Source organism: Phycodurus eques, chromosome 19 (genome assembly GCF_024500275.1).
Source record: "Phycodurus eques isolate BA_2022a chromosome 19, UOR_Pequ_1.1, whole genome shotgun sequence".
Lineage (NCBI taxonomy): Eukaryota > Metazoa > Chordata > Actinopteri > Syngnathiformes > Syngnathidae > Phycodurus > Phycodurus eques.
The window spans coordinates 3,582,824-3,600,012 of NC_084543.1; the positions used below are offsets into that span (position 1 = coordinate 3,582,824).

The 17,189-nt window shown below is 42.0% G+C and overlaps 1 protein-coding gene across 4 annotated transcripts; it reads left to right on the plus strand.

Moving 5' to 3' along the window:
• Positions 1–67: 67 nt before the first annotated feature.
• On the plus strand, positions 68–16,534 carry kctd5b (potassium channel tetramerization domain containing 5b). Of its 4 annotated transcripts, XR_009770399.1 has the most exons (8): positions 69–450; positions 8,465–8,573; positions 8,805–8,896; positions 9,794–9,889; positions 12,889–13,014; positions 13,275–13,342; positions 13,844–15,659; positions 15,903–15,988. XR_009770399.1 is itself a non-coding variant. In XM_061705881.1 (7 exons), exons 1-6 carry the CDS (start codon positions 229–231, stop codon positions 13,317–13,319), a joined length of 690 nt encoding a protein of 229 aa, XP_061561865.1. In that variant the 5' UTR covers positions 69–228; the 3' UTR covers positions 13,320–13,342; positions 13,844–15,988. The 4 variants fall into 4 exon arrangements, 3 of the variants coding, with proteins under 3 accessions (XP_061561863.1, XP_061561865.1, XP_061561866.1); XM_061705881.1 differs by having other exon boundaries at positions 13,844–15,988; XM_061705879.1 differs by lacking the exons at positions 13,275–13,342; positions 13,844–15,659 and having other exon boundaries at positions 68–450; positions 15,903–16,534.
• The last annotated feature ends 655 nt before the right edge of the window (positions 16,535–17,189 follow it).

The window sequence follows — 17,189 nt, forward strand, 5'->3', positions numbered from 1 at the left end:
CATGACGGCGAACAATTGAACAATTCCAGGGGAGCGTCAGCTCGCGTGCAAGTGTGTGTCGGCGCGGGGTGGAGACGACGAGAGTGGGTTGTTATCGGTGGGAGTGGCCGCCGCCGTCCTTTGCGGGAGTAGGACTGGAAGCCGAGCGGACAGCGCGGCGAGTGCAGCTCGCACTAGCGACATTTCCCCGTCAGCCTCTCAGCGAAACAGCCGAGGCGAGCGCGAGGGATGGCGGAGAACAACTCGGAAAGCAGCGGCTCCGTTCATCGCCGGTGCTTGAGCCATTCTTCGGCGGACCGAAGCCCCACGCCCGGTGCGGGCTCGTCCAAATGGATTCGGCTAAACGTCGGCGGGACCTATTTTTTAACAACTAGACAGACGTTGTGTCGGGATCCCAAATCGTTTCTTTACAGGCTGAGCCAAGCTGACCCGGAGCTCGATTCCGACAAGGTAAATGCTAAGCTAGTTAGCACTTGGTTCCGTACTTGGCTGTGTGGGTTTTACTTTCGGTTGCCTTTATTTACCGACTGCTTCGGTTTAACAGTCGGATATTATTGACGTAGCTATTGTCCCTGTTTAACTTGAAGGTATAGCATTTCAAAGCATAACGTAAACTCGATTCCAAACCCCCCAACCACCCCTTTTCCAAGCTAGTTAGCATTAGCACACAGGCTAGATTCCTACAGTGACCACATGACACGTTCGATTGCTATCTTTTTTCCCCCCGCTGTTTTTAAAAGTCGCTTATAAGTAACGTGCTTAGGTGATATTTGAGGTGAAACCACACCCGTAGCGTTTTAACAGCTCTTTCGTTGCATTTTGTTTATTTTTATCCGATATCGAACTGTAAACTTTCTCCCGTCTATGCCATTGTATTGCGTTACACATGTAGAGCAAATCGGAACGTTTTCTGAACCAAGATGGCATGGCCTGCAATGAAAACATTGCAATTTGTTTCCTTTAAAATGTTTCTACACTCATTCATGTTTTATCTTAAGCGTGTTTTGAGGGAGGGGGGTGAGGTGTAGCTCCAAATTTTACTGAACGTTAATTGAAATTTCTTTATAAAAACGTGTGCCAGAAAAGTTTCAGGACTGGTGTCACAGTGGATGATTTCAAAACTACGATTCCCCACCCTCGGTGTGGGCCAGGCGCAAGAAGAGGCCAGCGTTGTGACAGGAAACTCGTGGCTTCTCACAATGCCTGACAGCTCCTGGCCGAGGAGAAGAAGCAACCGCCCTGCTCACCCGACCTGGCTGCGTGCGACTTTTGTTTCTTTCTTTCCAAAGTTTCAGGGTGTCACAAGAGAACCCCTTTTTGAAGACATGGATGACATTGCGATTCGTTGTGACGACAGAGGATCCTGGAAAATAATCCTTCCAGGAGTGTATCAAAGCGTGGCAGAGTAGTCTGGGAAAGTGTGTTCGACTCCAGGGGTTTTATTGCCAAGGAGGAAAACTTGTAGTTTGGATTTAAAATCTATCTTTTGTGAGACCAGTCTTATATATATTTTTTTTCTGACAAAGGAGCTCACAGGCATTAACTGACTTTTCCAGTGTCACATTTGAGAACTGTGCAGGTACCAGCACAGTTCTCAAATGTGACACCCCTGGCATAAGAGGTGGCAACTAGCCAGGGTGCTGGTGGCCAGGCGCCCACCATGCGTAAGAAGTGATTGCCAAGTGGGGTGAGGTGCTGCCGGGGATGAAGTCACTCCTCTCTCCCTGAATGGCCTCCAGAAGCAGGAGGAGGGTGGAGGCTATATGTCTGTGCGTCTGCCGGTTTGAACAGCAAGCGGCCTGTGTGCTCTCAAGCCCACTGAGGAACAATCAAACAATGAATTAGTATCCGCATGCACTGCAGTGATGCTCTTTTGTATACGTTGCTGCTCGTTTAGCACCTCTATTATGGTTTGTTTTCGTCTGCTTTTATAATCTGCCCTACTTTACACCCAACGGAGACCACGGCTCATCTCGCATTTTCATGCAAATATTCTAATCTCCAAATAATCGGCTTGCTTTTTGGTGAGTTTATCCATCAAGTGAGCTACGGCTCATGTCAATCCCGTGTCTTAAGTGCGTGACAGAGGAACCTCAAGCTGTTACTGGCCCTCTCCTGAGTGCCGCCTGATTTAGGAGAGTGCTCAGTATGTGAACTGTTATTAGCAGATGCGCTGTCACTTGCTGCTTTTTCTTAAATGATAAACGTCCAGTTAAAAACCTAGAGTGTCTGGAAAATATACACGCTCACCAGCCGCAACTTTAGGTCAGACTCAATATAAGAAGAGCTTGATTGAAAATTTGGCCTTTATAAATATAGCAATGCTTTTGTTTTGTTTGTTTGTTTTTTTGAATGACTTCCAGTGAGTCTTTTTTACAAAGCCCAGTAGGCGACAAAATGCAACCGCCTCACGGATCCAGTCTTTCCCTATCAAGTAAATACAGCATTGTGTTTGTGTTTCAGCCAAGCAGATTGGAGGTTCATTTCTCAGTCATGCATGGTGACGTGCTTCCGCGGTACTCTTGAAGCTGCATTATTCATGTTGTTGACTGGAGTCTGTTTTGCACGTGGGGTTACACCAGGGGAGAAAGCGCTATCGCGTGCCTGGTCATAGCCATTGGCGTTCTTTTGTTAATAAGTTTTTTTTTTTTTTTTTTTTTTTTTTTTTTGCTTTGCTTTGCTTTAATTCAAAGAGTCGTCAAATGACTTGCTGTCAATGCAGCCCTGTGGGGGGCACAAGCCAGTACAAACTGTAGGCCGGTCCCAAGCCTGGCTAAATGCAGAGGGTTGCGTCAGGAAAGGCATCCGGCTTAAAACTTTGCCAAACAAATATGAGCGTTCATCCAAAGAATTCACTATCGGATCAGTTGTGGCCCAGGTTAACAACGTCCGCCACCGGCGCCATCAACCTGCAGGGCGCCGGTGGAAATTCAGCTACTGTGGGTCAAAGTCGAAGAAGAAGAAGTGGAAAGCAGGTTCTTCAGCAGAAAGAGAAGAGGAAAGAGCCTAGAACTGAATGTGGGGACTTTGAATGTTGGGACTCTGACAGGAAAATCTCGGGAGTTGGTTGACATGATGATTAGGAGAAAGGTTGATATATTGTGTGTCCAGGAGACAAGGTAGAAAGGCAGGCTAGAAATTTAGGGGCAGGGTGATGTTTTGGAGACAAAGTTAGAGAGAGCATACTTCAATGGTTTGGACACGTCCAGAGGAGAAATAGTGAGTATATTGGTAGAAGGATGATGAGGATGGAGCTGCCAGGCAAGAGAGCTAGGGGAAGACCAAAGAGAAGGTTGATGGATGTCGTGAGAGAAGAAATGAGGGCAGTTGGTGTTCGAGAGGAGGATAGGAGATATGCTTACATGGAAAAGGACGCGCTGTGGCGACCCCTAAAGGGACAAGCCCAAAGGAAAAGAAGTCAAATGACTTGCTGTCACATCTGGGCAATTTCATTTTCCTCATTTCTTTCATGTGACAAGAACCGAACCAGAAATGATCAGTTCCTCCAATCAACAAGCTGATGCTAGAGGTGCACGTCGGAGATCATTTTTGGCCGACTCCGCTCGAGACTACTCAAGCAAAGGCCCGGCGTTCTCGCTCAGAGAGCTGCATGAATTTTTCAGACATCCCATCACAAAAGATTCGTGTTTCTTTTAACATCTTCGTTTGCCGGCCGAGCTCTTGTGCGTGGATGTGAAATGCGGCCACATCTAACGCTGAGTTCTTGTTGCACGTCATGCCTGAGCGCATTGCGGGAAGTAATGTAAATATTTAACAGTAATTTAACAGTACCCGCTCATATTACTTCCTCCTCGGTGGTTGTTCAAGATTGATTTATTGCCACGACCAAACAAGGCTGAACTGAACAATTGCAAACAAATTGCAATCAGCGACTCAACCCAGCACACCTGGAGATTGACCCTTGCACACATACCAACTCGTAGCAATGTCAAAACTGTGACCCCTTATATACAATACTGTGTTGTTTATTTTTATTTTTTTTCATTTTTTTTTATTTATTTATTTATTTATTTTTTTAAACCATGAACAACACGGCACAATTGTCATGGGAGAAGCGGATTGCGTTGGCCGCTGTAGCCATGTTATAATAATATAAAGCATAAACGGGTAGGAAAAAAAGGAGAGCGCATGCATTGGCCAGTATCAGATTCTGATGACATGATAACTGTGAGCAAAAGAATTGTGGTTTCGCAGTATTCCAGTTACAGCTCTGAAATGTATCATTTTGAAATGTTTGGCTAAACAACAACATTTCTGAATTGAATGTGCTCTGGAAGTACAAGTAAATGTAAAAAAAACAAAATAACCCATTGAAGTTTCTCAATAAAATATAGTACAACAGTAAAAGTACTGATTTCTCATAAAATGAGTAGCTACTTCACTGCTCTTGTGTTCATATTTTTTTAAATATGAGGGCGTTTCCTCTAAACCTTCCTCGATCCGATGTGTGTATTATTTAAAAGATGAAGGCCTATTTGACTATGCCATTACCGCTTGTACTCCAGGGGGATTCTGGCTCCTACGCTACAAGGATCAGACTTCCACTTGGCTAAGTAGCTGCAGTCATGTGACTCGGCGCTCCACTGCAACATCTTTAAATGCTGCTTCTGTATGACTTCCCTTTCCCCTGCAGTGAGCAATAATGCATTCTTTCTGTATGTTCCCAAGGCAGTAGTGTGTAAAGGCATCCTTTTGATTGTGTAAATTGTCTGTGACACGGTGACATGTTCGGTTGAATTGAGGGTTGGCTCTCGTGTTATGCCTCCAGATGGCCCTCATCGGCATCATGTGCTCGACATGTGTGGGTCGCTACACGTACGCAAGGGGCTGCGGTCTCGTCCTCTTTTCAAGACCCAACCGCAAAATAAATCTCATAATATGGCTGGCCCACACTAAACTGACCTAATTCTACTTGTTGAGTGTCGACACGTTTTCATATAATCTGCCGTCTTTGGTTTATGTGATTGGTTTTGGCCGGTATAAGTCCAGTGTGTTTATTTAATGAGTATACATAAACTGAAATGAAGATGTCCTTTTTTGAGTATAGTTTTTCCAGGCAATCTATTTTATGCAAACCGACAAAACTGAAATTGTATACACTAGTTGACACCAATCTGTGCCTCGTCTACCGTATGTTGTGATCGGGAACCAAGGCTTTCATAGTTTGGATTTCCGAGGCACTTTTACATCACACACAATTCTATATTGCTGATCCGTGATTTTTCTTTGCTTTATCGTTGCGAAAACACAGCTCCACAAAATGTGGCAAACAAGGCTTGCTTACTTTGTAATGTATATTGACTCATTCACTGCCAGCAGTCTTCAAAGCAGTGTTCCCCATATTGCCAACTGTTATAGGGCATTTTGACTGATCTTTAAAAAAAAAACGCAGAATATTGTTCTCTGACACTATAAGCACTGTACCTACCAAAAGAAAGAGTAGGCGCTCTTCTCTAACCAAATCTTTTAGTTTTTTTTCCCGTTCTTCATTATAAGCAGTAGAACATGGGCTAGTTTCACCCCCCGCCCCCCAAAACAAAACACCGGTTTCCAACCAGAAAGTAGTGAAAACAAGCTTTTTGTGAAAAGAAACGAGTGACTTTGCTGATTATATATATTTTGCATTTGTGACACTTCAATTTGCAAACCAAAGCAAGATTGAGGGCTTTTTTTCATGGCAGAATAATGTAATGATGATATACACCTAAGATGCACAGCGAGAGCAACACTGACTCACCGCATGGCTCGAGCTGAATGTCAGTGGCTTTTTTAGATGGCGTTCCTCATTCACTCCATGAACTGGGTCATCTTTTCTCACGACCGTAACAAGCCGAGATTCCCCAACTAATCTTCTCAAAAGCTATGCTAATCTCAAATCCAAAGCGATACAACAGCGCAATCTAAAGGGATCTGTTGGTCATTACAGTGGTTTACAAACCTGAAGTTCACAGACTAGCTGTGTGAGCCCATCTTATACTCCTGTCCGTTGAAGAAGAAGAAGAAAAACAACACCGTACTTGACGAATATATACGTCTGTGGCAGCAAACTGTTGGATTCCGGTTGACGAATATAAATATTCACGACAGTGAATGAGTTTACTGGCATCTTCAGGACTTGAGTGGAACATTATAGAATGGACTGTACAATATTAATGTACTCATTGCTAGTGTCAAAACTTCTATAAATTCCAAAGGGTGTTAAGCCCACTCTTCTGTTTCCTGCCTCATTTATGCACCGTAAACTAGTATGGGTGCTTCTACCGCAATCTGGCAGTATTGATTGGCCTTGGTGGAGGTATGCTCTCTGCTGAAGACTCTTGTTTATTAACAGGCTAACAAAGGGAGTAGCGTGTGTCAGCCCACCAGAAATGGGACAACACAAAGTAGCTTCAAAAGTAACTTCAAAGCTTCACATTTGGTTTGTTGCAACACTATGTACAAATATAGAACTTGTGTTTAGTTCTGTACTTCCAAGTCCTCTGTCCCTGGCCTCCCTCCTTGTCACCACTGCTCTCGCTCTGTTTGTTGCCCAGTGCTTCCCAGCCCGGGCCCCCAGAGAGCCAGCCTCTTGTTTTTAATTAAAAACACTGTTGCGTTCATGGGTCCACATCAGAGCCCCCATAAACAACTTTGTCTGAACTGGGCCCTTGATGGTTCCCTGCAGAAGCAGTTCTAGTGTACTGAGGGATGGATTACCCACAACTGGCTACATGTTGCAGCGCACTAAAAGACGTAGTTATGAAGAGGAAGCAAAGTGCAATGTACAAACAGACCTCAGTCTTATAAATTAAGACAATTTGAATTGGTGGTCACTGCACTAGTTGACTTTATTTTAAGAGATGTAGAGGCATCGTATAGTATCCTAAACATAAACATTGTACAGATTCTTCAGTTGTTCCCTCCACATTTTAACCTTTGGGAATATCCGATGCGACTGTCGACTTGGAAATGTTTTGCTCCATACTGTTTCAAGTGCTGTATCACTTAACTAATACTGTCGAACTGTAATTAAACATGGCTGTATTGGTTTAAAAAAAAAAAAAATGTACAGTACACCGACCAATTGGTAGCTAGGTTACATACTCAACCAGTGACTGTAGACTTTGTGTACCGAGGATCTATCCATCTGGGCATTCTGCAAATATTCACCGCAAACCATCTTACCAGGTACCATTGGTCGTGGAACTTAATGGGTTGACAAACCTGTACACCGATCAAGACCCCGACGACCAGCGATTTTGTGATGGTAGCTAGGTCGCATACATAACCATTGTAACTGCACGCTCCGTCACACGCGGGTCCAATTTAAGTGACTAAAGATCTCAAACAAAGTTGGCACGGAACAAAAATAGAAGCCTGTTGGGCTCCAGTGGGATATTTTTGACTCTGGAAAGAAGGTCGACCTGCCATCAGGTTGCAGATATTCATTATACCAGAAAATGTACTGGGACGTTTTCAGATAATTGGATGGATGAAATTAACTGTGCTTGTAATGAGGACGCACCGTGTTTTGAATGCACACGAGTATGGAAGAGTGGCTTTCCCTAATTTTGGAGTCTCGCCGCCAGTGTAGGAACCCAGCGATATTTATTTATTTATTTATTTTAATGCATCAGAGTCCAAGCCATACTCTTTCTTGATGCTACACTGAACAAAAATATTGATCCAACACTTATGTTTTTGCCTCCGTTTTTTTCATGTGCTGAACTCTCAGAGATCTTAGATGTTTTCTATATACACATAAGGCCTACTGTTGTTTATCAACATTTTATGTCTAAATGTGTGTTAGTGAGCACTTGTGTGGCATCTCAAGATGCTGATTATACAGCATGATTATTGTACTGGTGTGTGTTAGGCCACTCTAAAATTAGCAGTATTGGCATCAGCATGGATTATCTCAGAAAAAGAGAAGTGCTCTATAACAGAGATTTGGGAATGATGGATATCTTGTACATAGTCTTACATTTGAGTTCAGCTCAAAAACGAAACTGTGTTTTCCATTTGTGTTCAGTGTGAATGTAAATTGACTGTGAAGTTCTGTGTCAGGACAGGCCACTGGGCTAATTGTCGCTCGTAAACCAAGGTGCTTTCACCTGGCTCCCTTGACGGATTCACCCTGCTCTTTCCGATCCGTTTCTGCTCTAATTGTCTGAGCCCCCTCCATTCCCCCTGAGACAAAGCCGGCCTAAACACAGTACTTACAGAAATAGGGGAATACCCAGCGGCTGTGAAGGAATCAGGATCAAATCCAAGGCCTGTGGGAATAGTAAAGTGATATTCCGAAGTTTGTGTGCGCACGTCCACTCGAGACATTAGGAACCCGGGAGCTGACCTCAGAAATTCACGTCTCCCATGATCATGCTTAAATCACTATATTCAAATTTCAAGGAATACCGAGGGGTCGTGTTAATTGTGTCGTTGATAGTCCTCCTCCTCTTTTCAGGATGAAACTGGTGCCTATCTCATTGACAGAGACCCTACTTACTTTGGGCCGGTGCTCAACTACTTGAGGCATGGCAAACTGGTGCTCAACAGGGACTTGGCAGAGGAAGGTAATGACGTTACATCGTTGATAGTGGCCTGTCACACATGAGCTGTTAACATGTTCCTTTATTATTGATGGGTGAGGGAGTAATGCTTGCTATTTTTACATGCTAAACAAATGTTTTAGTGTACACCTACATCATGCACGCCCACAGAGGTTCAACGCAATAATATTTACGCCTGCAAGACATTTTGTGTTTCTATTGAGAGACTGATTTAAAAACTGTTTTGTGTTTCAGGGGTCCTGGAAGAAGCTGAATTTTACAACATCACATCATTAATAAAGCTCATCAAGGACAAGATCAGGGAAAGGGACTGCAAAACATCGCAGGTTTGTCACATTTCAGTTGCAGATTTTTTTCCCTTGTAAAGTGAAATAAGGTTATTAAAAACCCTGCCAAATGTAAATGGTTAAAATTGACAAGTGCCTAAAATGAGGCTTTAAAATAGTGAAAAATCAAGCCGCTCTCGGACACTGAGCGTGTCCGCTGAATGCGCTGAAACCAAGCGGCGCTCAACTGTAAGTTGTCAAATAACCTCGACTATGACGTGAAAAAATGGATGCTACTTCGTCTAGCATCTTTCTTAAGCATACACGTTTGAGCCGCAAAAATGAATCCACTTAAAGCCTCCAGTGGCTGGAATATATTCTACGGGGTCGTTGTGGGGATTTTTAACGCTGTGACAATGAGGCGCTCGAAAGCAGCGGCTCCAGCGCAAAGCGGCCACACCAGTGCAAAGACCTCGTCCACATACTAGCTGTCAAGTCAGACTTTTTATTTATTTTTATTTTATTTATTATTATTTTTTTAATAAATCTCCCGTTCTTCTACCTCACGCTTCCACCTTTCTCCCTGTGACGTGCTCATGCTCGCGGCCAACAATGAGGCGGTCTAAAGCGGCCACGCTAGCGGGCTATCTGAAGTGAAATTACATTTTTGAGGTGTAGGCATAGCTAGTTGGCTAACTGCATGTTGCAGTTTCGGTGGATAACCAAGATGATACGAACGAAAGCACTCGAGTTCTTATGTAGTTGGGGAGTGGCGACCCGTGTGTCACATGGTGCTGTTTTAGCCACGCCAAAAAACAGAAAAACTGAAATGGTGAAAAAGAGTTGAGCACTGTATCTCCTTCTTTGCACATGGTTTCAGCATTTATCTTCAAACGTGTATGATGCCTTGAGAAACAAATTTACAGGGTGTTTAAAAGATTTATTTATTTTTCTCAGGTGCCAGTTAAGCATGTGTACCGAGTACTTCAGTGCCAGGAAGAAGAACTCACACAGATGGTGTCCACCATGTCGGATGGCTGGAAGTTTGAACAGGTGAAGCTTCTTCCTGGGATGGGAGGGGAGATGGGGAATTACAGCAGCAGTCTTGTTTTCATGTGCGTCACCCACCCCGCTACGCTCACACAGTCCAAACGTTAATGTCGGAATTTGAACCCGAGCCAAACTGGCAATTCCCTTCTCTCTGAATGCCCGCATACGTGATCCGGGCATCCCTTCTGTGCTCTGATTGGTTGTTGCAGCTTGTCAGTATAGGTTACGGGCGGGCCCACCAGTCAGAGTTTCTACTCATTGTGTCAAGGGAGGTGAAGGGCGAGGAGTCTGCTTTGCCAAACAACAGCGGAGAGGTGTGTCCCACATGTTTCTGTCCGTGGGCTGGTCACTGCATGGTCCCCTTGTTGCCCATTCACACCCCCGTTGGCCAGTGTTTGTCCCAAATAGACACACCTTAGACATTGGTTCCTTCTTTCAATTGATTCTGTTCATATTGCTTCCTAAAATCATGAATTAGACCAACAAGAACACATGGCACCCGTTTTCTGTTGATTTCGTTCTAAGTTATACCACACTCACATTTTTACAAGCTTATCGTTAGCCTCTCTGGCTTGATAAACAGTAGCTACTTTTGACAGTTTATGTTGTAATGTCCAGAAAGAAGTTTAAATAAAGCCCATTTTTATATTGTGAAAGTATTATGACAGAATTTATGTTGCTATTAAGAGTGTGTGTTTAGCTGCAGTTGGTCTCCCTCCAGAGCTAAACTAATTAATCTGCTTACACGGACGGGGTCAGATGGAGAAACGCCTAGAAACACAAGTGGACAACCCAGATCAAAAGGCGAGGCCTGGCCTGGTGTGTGACGTGGGTGTCAGCGAATATAAGCACAGTTGGCTGTTGTGAGCTCAGATTAGTGGCTGGCTAACCTTTACCCAGGGCGTCAGTTGCGGCCGTCGTGTATCAATGTTTATTTTGTTATTTTTTTTCCCTCTCCTCAATAAAGCGACTGAAAGTGCACCGACCGGCGGCTGTGTCTATCCTCAGCCACTTGTGGGGGGCATTACAATGTGTTCTATTGGTGGTAGCTATATGACATTAACTAATACAGTTACCTTTTGTTGGTGGTCTTTGACGCTTGCTTCGACTTTCATTTTGTCATCAAATTTATCAAGTTATTCGATTCAATCGTTCCATCCCTACTGTTTTCTGTAATGTTTATAATCAATGGCTTGTGACAAGCAGTATGCCATCTGTCATTTTTATAACCTCAAATCACTTCCTGCATTGGTGGACCAAGCCCAATCACCTCTCATGTTGTTAGCACTCACATCAACGCTAATCAATTTTTTTATTTCACAACGTGATGTTACTACAAAGACAAGTTCTGTTACCGTTTGATCCCGGGGGAATCTGGAGAGAAAGACGACACAGTATTTGTGACTGCAATGTGGGAGTATTTATTTTCCTTAGATTAGCAATACGACTCCAGCAGCAGCAGTGTGTAATGACTGCCAGTTAGAACATGCACACTAGGAACAAAATATTTACAACTAGCCAGTGTGCTCATGTTGGGAAGTCAAAGGGAGGGCAGATGTTCCTTCTCGACCAGAAATTGCTTTTTTTCTGTCTTTCAAGGTGTGCACAAAGTTTGTTCAAGTATTCTGTGTTTTTTTTTTTTTTTTTGGTCCCCTTATCATTCTGTCTCTCTATTTAACAACAAACATACACTTTGTAAGATATTTAATTAGCAATTATGATCTTGATAGATTGAGTTTCTACACTCGCGTTTCAGTTTTTCACCACAAGCTTGCGCTGACCCCGTTCACGTTCCCCACTGACTTGTGAAGTGGCATGTTTACTTCATGTGGTCGAGCCCCCCCCAACCCCCGCCCCGCTCCTCAATACTTTCAGTGAATATAAGCAGACCATGTTTGGTGTCATTTGTATTTTTACCTACTGTAAATTACTCCTTTTTTGTCTTTTCTGTAGGTATTTCTCTGTAATATTCTTTGTTCCTTTCTCCCCTATTTTTTCCCCTGGTCTTGTTTTTTGGTCTGGAGAATCTAGAAGTAGTCTTAAAAAAAAAAAAATTCACAAATGTACTACAATATACAGTGGTAACTTGACTTGAGTGCCCCAACTTAGTGAGTTACGAGCTGTCGCTTGGTCATATTTATTTATTTATTGATTTTTCCCTTTTCGGCTGTTTAATAAAAGAGACAAACACAAAAATAGAGTTATCCCTTGCTATATCGCGGTTCATTATTGCAGACTCAGTGACTTGCGGATATATTTTAAAAATCAGTGCGCTGCAGTTACTCACATGCACATCTTTGATAGTCAGCTTTATAGGCTAAATGATTTAAATGTGTCAGCAAGCAGTCACGGAAGGTCAATAGGGCAAAAAAACCGTACCATACCGATTTAAAACACAAGCCACAGTCAATATTTATGAAATAAAATCACCAATTGGCATTGAAATGCATGTATGAAGATGATAAATTTCTAGAGTAAAATAATAGCTACATCCCGGATTTAATTTACTGGGAACATAACCACCGCGAGGGTTTACTGTACGCAAGGAGAACACTCGAAAGGAGCTGCTGTAATCCACAACTGATGCCCAAACGCTCACGCGCAGACGAACTGGCCAACCAGACTCCAGCTCTTGACTCATTCATTAGAACCTCGCCCCTAAAACGCATACATCCAACACACCAATACTACAGTATGTACAGTAATTACACTTTTTTGACGTTCTTTTGTTTTCAGATTTTTTTTTCATTAGAAATATGTTTAAAAAATGAAATTGTTGCACCTTTTGGGGTGCTAAACATATTAATGGCATTATAAGCTCAAGGTCCCCTGTTCCTGTTTTGTTGGGAATTTTTATTTATTTATTTTTATTTTTTTTAAACTACTTCAGTTACACGCAGGAAACCCAATATTCTCCTTGTGCGATTCCCTGTTCCCTGAGTGATGAACTCTTTAAATGTATTTTTATTTTTTTAATTCCTCATCTTTGCTGTCGTGTCCAGCTGGTCAGCATCGGTTCATCTTACAACTACGGCAACGAAGACCAAGCCGAGTTCCTGTGTGTTGTCTCCAAGGAGCTGCACAATCAATCCTACGGGACAAACAGTGAACCCAGCGAGAAGGCAAAGGTATGTGTGCGTGTGTTCATATGATGTGTGTGTCAGAGGAAATGTAGAATCAGTTGAGGTTTTGTCCTTTGCACCACTGTACATATGTTTGGCTTGTGAGCTGTCAATGCTTAACATCTGTTTTGTTGATGTGGTGTTTTTACCCCTTTTGGTCCTTTTTCCACCCCCCCTTCTCACATGTCCGCCTCCCTCACTTCCATTGTTTGTAAAAACGTGTCTCTCTTGTCTTTTGTGCTGTCCGCATGCTGCATGTTGCTCAGAGCGACGATGAAGACACGGATTATGAAATGAATGATTCTGATTAGGGTTGAGCACTTATGACTCACTGGTGAGCGCTCAACTGGCGATAGTCCCCTTACAACACCGTTCCCACCCGCCTTCCTAGGCTTTTACCTTTCCCATGTCTCCTTAATGGCGTGCTACCTTCCTGCTGAGTTTTTTTTATTTTTTTTTTTTTTTTTTTTTTTTTTTTTTTTTTTAACGTGCTTCACGGAGAACTTTTCTGTTTTTCTGACCAGCGGTCGAAAATAAACACAAATGTGTCACAAAAGTCACTGTTCCGCTTGACATGTTTCTTTTCATAAAAAGCTTGTTTTTCCTCCACTTTTTGTTCAGAAAATCTACTTAAAGCCTCCAGTGGCTGGAATATCTACTGGATCAGTCTGTCAGGCACAAGTGCCCCAAAATTCTGTAGGATCCTACTTAGTTCACGCCTTTCCATAAAGCTTACAGATTTTGTGCCTGCTTGTAAATGGACTAGCAGTCAGTTTCAAATCACCTAGATGACGTATCATATCTTTTTTTTGTTGTTGTTGTTGTTCCCTGACAGATTCTTCAGGAAAGGGGTTCCCGTATGTGAGGACGACTGAGTATTATGAGCTGCAGGTGTTATGATGCAAACATATCATCCTCATGGAAGACTATTTGGCACAAGAGGAGATTGAAGTGGGGGAGGGGGAGAGGGGTTGTGCATTTATTTTGTTTCCCGCCTCTTTTTTTTTAGTTTGAGTTCTTGATGTAAATATGACTGCTTACTGACAAATTGGTGCCTGTACATTTCAACTGGAACTTGGGGCAGGTCTTTTTTTTTTTTTCTTCAGCTAATTGAAAAAACATGGCCGTCATATCAGCCAGTGATTCTCTCAGGGTCATCTATCTATCTATCCATCTATCCATGTATCTATCCATCTATCTACTGACTTAATTATACCCTCCAACTTGATCTGGCAAGGGATCTGGATGCTCTTTGTAATTCAAAAGCGTCACGTTGTTTGGAGATGGCAAGAAGTGAATTTGCATTTATTTAAAAAAAATACAAGACCTGAAGTTCAACCACTTTTCTACCCTTTTTTAAGCAGCTTTACTGAGATTTGTGGTCATGGTACCTACTTTATCATTCTGTAGCGCCATGCACTGTGTGTCTTCCAATAAGGCCTCTTTCCTCCGCAGATGCATGTGGTGATAATAGTTCAACCTTTTCTCTGCACTTAAATAAGACATTTCTGACTCAAGATTCATTTTAAAAGATCCGCTGTGTTAAATAATTGAATAGGACAAAGCATGTTTATACATTGGCAGTGAACTGCTTTTATATGCTGCAGTTCTAGTTTACAGTAATTTCCAGTGTCAGGAACATCATATTTTCCCCCAGACTGGCTTTTATTGATTATATTGTTTTTGCTTGGGGGAACATCTCTTTTTTATATATCATTTTAGGGGGTAGAAGTATTTCGGGGTGTAGCGGACTGGAACTGTTTTTCTTTTTTATTTTTATTTTTTTTTAAGGACAGTTAACAAATCTCTTCATATCTAGAGAAAGTAGTTTTGGTGTAAATAATATTAAAAAAAAAAAAAAAAAAGAACAATATGTATATTTAACTCTTTTTTTTTAAAAAAATGCACGTTTTGTACACTGTAAAGAAAACCACAACTTCAAATGGAAGTTATCCTGGATCTTTAAAAAATAAAAAATAAAATAAAAAATTTCCTTGTTTTGCATAGTTTGTACAGGATTTAAGAGATTTCTGAGTGAGATTGAACAAGGTGTCTTTTCACTGAGAACATGCCTCTACATGTTTTATTAACAATAACAAAGCCATACTTGGCTTCGAAGTTGACTGTTACATAATATATTTTTTTCTCCTGCCGTGTGATAGATTCTACTAGACATTTTTTTAAGTGTAATTTATACACAGCATTACAAGCACTACAGTGGGGGGAAAAAAACGACACTGTGCACATTGCTAACAGCCTGTTACTGTAAATACTGCAATCTAGAACTTTTTTTTTTTTTTTTTAAACATTATTTTCAGGTTTGATGTGCAGTTTTGATAGGTTGAATATTTCATCACAATTGATAATTTGGTGTTGCCTTTATTTTATTTTCTTCTCTCTCTCTCTCTCTCTCTCTCTCTCTCTCTCTCTCTCTCTCTCTCTCTCTCTCTCTCCCTCCCTCCCTCCCTCTCTCCCCCCCCTCCCTCCCTCCCCTTCCCCCTACTGACCAAAATCCAATGTCTTACGTGTATTGCACACTGATCTTTTGTGTCACGGAAGAGCAAACCTTTTCTTATTGCCGGCACACTTTGTACATATGGACTCGTTAACAACACTCCCATTTATTCACGCATCCACTTGACTAAAGTTTCGTAAGTATGGATGCATGTTTTTGATATAGATACACATTTCCCCTCACACAAGGGCTTTTTAAGTAAAAAAATAATAATAAAGTAATTTTAGATTAAGAAAAGGGTTCAAATGGAGTAGACTGGATGTCCTGCGAGTGCTAGGCTGTGTTTACATTTGCTGTAGTATTCTGAAGCCTTCCAATGTTTGTACTACGTTGCACTCCCTTATGCATGTAAACGGTGTGTGACTTGCACCTCCGACAGACAACAAGCAGTCCACGTGAAGTGAGGACAGACATGCTGACTGATGTTACAGCGCTCCATCCACCCACTCGAGCGACACAGACAATCTTGATTTCCGCCCTCCTGTTGGCAACATGATAAAAACTTGCCTCTGTAGGCTCAGAACAGTTTCTTTTTTGTTATGGGGTGTACCTTTGCATTGAGATGTTTTTTTTTTTTCCCTCCTGTTTGTGATTCTGTAACCTAAGTGGAGATGTTCTGACATGGTGTTGAAACACCTCAAGATGATGCTCACAGCCCTTCACGGTCGTGGGTGCTTGATCATGTGGCATGTGTAATATTTTTAGTGTGATTGAAGATCTTATCAAGAGCTGTAGCCTACTACTTTTAAGTGCCCTGTTTGGTTTGCATTCAAAGTCATAAGCCACAGACCACCACGATGCATGAGTGGAGATGATGTTCGTAAAGGTGTAAAAGAATGTTTTGGGGGTTTTTTTCCCCTTGATTTGACAGATCAATGATTAATGTTCTCATATCACTAAATACATCACTTCTGTATGATCTTATGCAATGTGTATAAACTATGAATAAGGTTAAGGGGTTAAATCTATTGTGATCTTGCGCAAGGTAAACCCAATAAAAAAAAAAAAAAAAACGTCACTTGTGTGTCTGAATAGATTTATTTCATTTAGAATGCAGTGGAACCCCCCCGCTACTCACAGAGGATAGGGACTGGGCCAGGCTGCGAATAGCAAATATCTGCAAATAATTGACGTCCATTATAATTTCATAGGAAAAAAAACGGGGGTGGTGGGTGCTTGCATCCCAAAGAAACAAAAAGAGAAGCTTGAGGGTGGGGCGGAAGCAAATGCATGAATCCGCGGATGCCGAAGTATGAGTAGTTCAATGACTTTCGTGACCATGACCTTGTAACTCAAAGCAATCCTATCGCAAATCATCTTTCACCATTCAAAAGAATTGAAATGCCATCTGTTCCAGCCTTCCCCAAAATTATTAAAAGTTTTTTTAACAAGGAAAATAGCACTAATATTGTACTTTATAAAACATACATTAATGACATAGCATGGAAAGGTGATTTAATGTTTCAATTTAATTCATTCCCACTGGTGTGCAGTATAACACAGTCATACATACCCAAATAAGTAAATCACCACTACTCAACGATTCAATCAGCTCCAATATTAGTTATTTTATCTTTATTTATTTGCACAGACGCTAAAGACAAAATGCATGTAAAGATTGTGATTGTCGGTCTACATGTGTTGCTTCAGTTACACACAGGAAACA